Genomic DNA, 3,065 nt, shown 5'->3' on the forward strand with positions numbered 1-3,065 from the left:
TCAACAGCACTGGGTAATCCAAGGTGACGTAGCACAGCTTCTTGCCCAGAGAGTTCTAGGTCCTGCATGGCATTGACGTTACACTGGCGAGCAGGTGGCACTGTGGATTTACTGCAGAACATCAGGTCTAAGTAGCATAAAGGTCAATGGAGAAAATGCACAGGCATGTCCCTGGACCCATCCTTACCTGCCAAAGTTGCGTCATTTAGTCATTCAGCCGTGAAAAGCAGGAGGCAGGCGCACCCGGGAGCCTCCCTCTACTTTGTTATATCAGTTTTATGCCAGTGTAAATCCATTGCCCTCACGGATCAGAATCAGGTCTCTGGATTTTAAGAGAGATCAGAATGGCAGGAGCTGCTTACCAGTGCAGATGCCTGTGCTTCCTGGGGCAGTGGGGTACTGGCAAAACAAGAGGCTGAGTGGCTAGAGGTGTCTAACCTTTGCTTTCATCCCTGTAGGGAATGTCATGCATGCTCTAGGAAGGATGGTCCAGTGGTTAAAGTTCAAACCTGGTGCTTGAGAATGTGGGGTTGAATTCTCTGCTCTGCCACACACTTCCTGTGTGACCTTGCAGAAGACAGTTAGTAAAAGAAGGGACTTGGAGATAAATGGGCATAATAGCCCTGCCCTACCTCCCAGGGGTTGTGTGGATAAATATGCTGCAGATAGTGAGGTGCTCAGATAGCTCAGTGATGGGAGCCGTGTCAGAACCTAAGCTAGGTGGGAACACAAGCTCTTTTGGTTTGAAAAGTCTCCTCTTGCAATGAATGTGTGGTTGTTAAATTAGCAAGGAGCATTTCCGTGCCCATGCAACAGCACCTCGCCGACAAAAAGGAAACCTAGCCAGCAGTTGCACACAAATGCATTTTTATTTCTCTCTACAAACATGTGAGACAGATGCATACATAGTATGCACAAAGCCCATAGGGCCGTTCTCAGCCGTGGGAGAAACCCACCATTCTTAACGAATGAAACCGCTCAGCACAGAGAACAATCATTATCATAATGAACATGCTGGAAAGAGCTAGACTGACAGCCAAAATGTATAACATTGAACCACCAAACCTTGCATCTACTTCCTTTTCTCTTTAATATAAAGCATTAAAGTATTATTTTCCTAAACAGAAAAAGCAGCAAAACGGTAGAAATATTCCACATAGTTTTATCTAATGACCTCTTTCTAGCCCTGATGTATAAAGTGTGGTGAGTGAACAGAAGCTAGGTATCCATCTTTGCTGCTATACAAGCTGCAAGCAATCAGAGAGCAAAACTTGTAAAACTGTCCACCAACGGAAGAGCTAAATTTGTGCTGAATTAAAAATGAGCAAAGGTTGCTAATGAAGTGGGAGTAAAGCAGACAGCTTTTACAAGCAAAATTAGAGAATTCTCTCCTACAGAGACCGCTATCTGTTACAATCTTAACACAACTGTAACACTGATAACATTTAACCACCTACAGAAACCTCCTTCATTATGAAGACACGCACCCCTAGACTGGGGGCCCTGGTGTACATTACTATCACCAGTGTCTGCACAGCTTAAATACCACTCAACAGAATACTTGATCCTTTTCCAGAGGATCCCACATGAGATTGAAGAATCAAGAGTATTCCATTCTTTCCACATATAAATAAAAACAGGGGAAGTAATATTCCCTACGTAAGAGAGGATCAGGGTTGGACTATCAGATGCAGTCACACCCATCCTCTGGAATAAAAAAGACAAAGGTCCATAGAGTAAGCCTTTCCCCCACCCCCTCAGTCTACCAGGGTCTCCAGAGAGAATTGGCGTTCTTCAGGGATGCTTGCTTTGGGGTGTTCTGGCTGGAAGGCGAGCAGATGACCTCTGGAGCAGCTGACTGGCTCTTCTGAAAGTGACTCAAGAGCTTGGTCTGCGTTTCTGTTTGGACTTTATGGAGAGACAGGAAATGGAAAGCCTCCTGCAGGCACCTGGAATACCCTTCCTTGAAGTCGAACTGAGAGTTTTTATGGATGGATCCTGAAGCTAGAGAAGGAAAGTGAGAGGGGAGGAGAGAGAGACCATCATTTAGACTCATTGTTCATGTCACTTCCTGGAGCTTCATAAAGCACATCACTGGTTTACACAGAGCTAAGACAGAAGCCAAGTCTGATACTCACTCTTTATCTGCAGCTGGCTCTGCTGTTTCAGGTAGCTAACAGTCATCTCCAGGATGTCGGCTTTCTCCAGCTTGGAGTTGGGCTGGTGTCTCTGGAACTCCTTCTCTAGCAGGAGTTTCAGCTGCTCGATGCTGCTGTTAATCCGGTCCCGGCGCATTTTCTCCACCACTGGTTTCCTCAGCTGCAAAAAGCAGGATAAAAGATTTGCTTAGGAAACATCCTAACTCTGCCACATCTCTGGACCGTTTGCTCCATAGCTTGAGTGCACCTAGGCAGCATTGGCCAGATCCTCAGCTGGTGTAAACTGGCATAGAAATAGAGCTATACTTATTTGTACCAGCTGAGGAGATAGCCCCTTCTCTTTCACTGAAGCAGTCAGCAAAGCAGACTGTGCCAGTACTTACTTTGTTTTTCTCTTTTGGTGTCAGCAGGTTGTTGTGCTCCATGAAAACAGTGGTGGGGGCCATCTGTCCTGAGCTAAGGAGGCAGATCTCTGTCGTGCTGAAGTCCTGTGGAAATGTGCGCTGGAAACTGACTCTGCCCTATATTTATACTGCACGACCTCGTTGAGAATCTGTGGGTCTCTGGCTTGGTTGAGTTTCCCACACTCCAGAGCCAATCAGAGATAGGCAGGACAATAGAAGAAGCATCTATTCTTGCATGCTCCATCACCACTGAATAGCGGGGGGATAATGACCTTCTCCCAGATGAGCAGGTGGGGAGTGTGTGGTACGTGAAAGATTGGGATCCGAATTACATGTTAGGAGCTGGGAAAGAGCTGGCCCTCAGTGAGAAAAGACTGCCGACTGCTGCTGCAGATCAATAGCATTCCAGGCACACACAATGTTCAGTCCACATACAATTGTGAATGGGGGAAGGGGAGAATTGCTGATGGCGGGAAATCTGTGCAGAGGAAGAGATGGGATT

General features: G+C 46.5%; 1 protein-coding gene across 1 annotated transcript; it reads right to left on the reverse strand.

Annotated features, from left to right (window-relative positions):
• Nucleotides 1–863: 863 nt before the first annotated feature.
• Nucleotides 864–2,644, reverse strand: LOC137165455 (transcription factor HES-5-like). Its single transcript, XM_067566737.1, has 3 exons — nt 2,543–2,644; nt 2,139–2,319; nt 864–2,004 (listed from the first exon to the last, which is right to left on the reverse strand). The coding sequence occupies exons 1-3, from the start codon at nt 2,603–2,605 to the stop codon at nt 1,763–1,765; spliced, it is 486 nt and encodes a 161-aa protein (XP_067422838.1). The 5' UTR covers nt 2,606–2,644; the 3' UTR covers nt 864–1,762.
• Nucleotides 2,645–3,065: the final 421 nt, after the last annotated feature.

This window comes from Emydura macquarii, unplaced genomic scaffold (genome assembly GCF_026122565.2).
Source record: "Emydura macquarii macquarii isolate MOO-44397 ecotype Brisbane River unplaced genomic scaffold, CSIRO-AGI_Emac_v2 contig_2768, whole genome shotgun sequence".
Lineage (NCBI taxonomy): Eukaryota > Metazoa > Chordata > Testudines > Chelidae > Emydura > Emydura macquarii.

What these genes read in the sequence shown, in the direction of transcription:
- LOC137165455 (XM_067566737.1), bottom strand. Translation starts at nt 2,605, where the DNA reads ATGGCCCCCACCACTGTTTTCATGGAGCACAACAACCTGCTGACACCA. An exon ending in CACCAAAAGAGAAAAACAAA is followed by an intron (nt 2,320 to 2,542) that starts GTAAGTACTGGC and finishes TGCTTTTTGCAG; the next exon opens with CTGAGGAAACCAGTGGTGGA. An exon ending in GAGCCAGCTGCAGATAAAGA is followed by an intron (nt 2,005 to 2,138) that starts GTGAGTATCAGA and finishes TTCCTTCTCTAG; the next exon opens with CTTCAGGATCCATCCATAAA.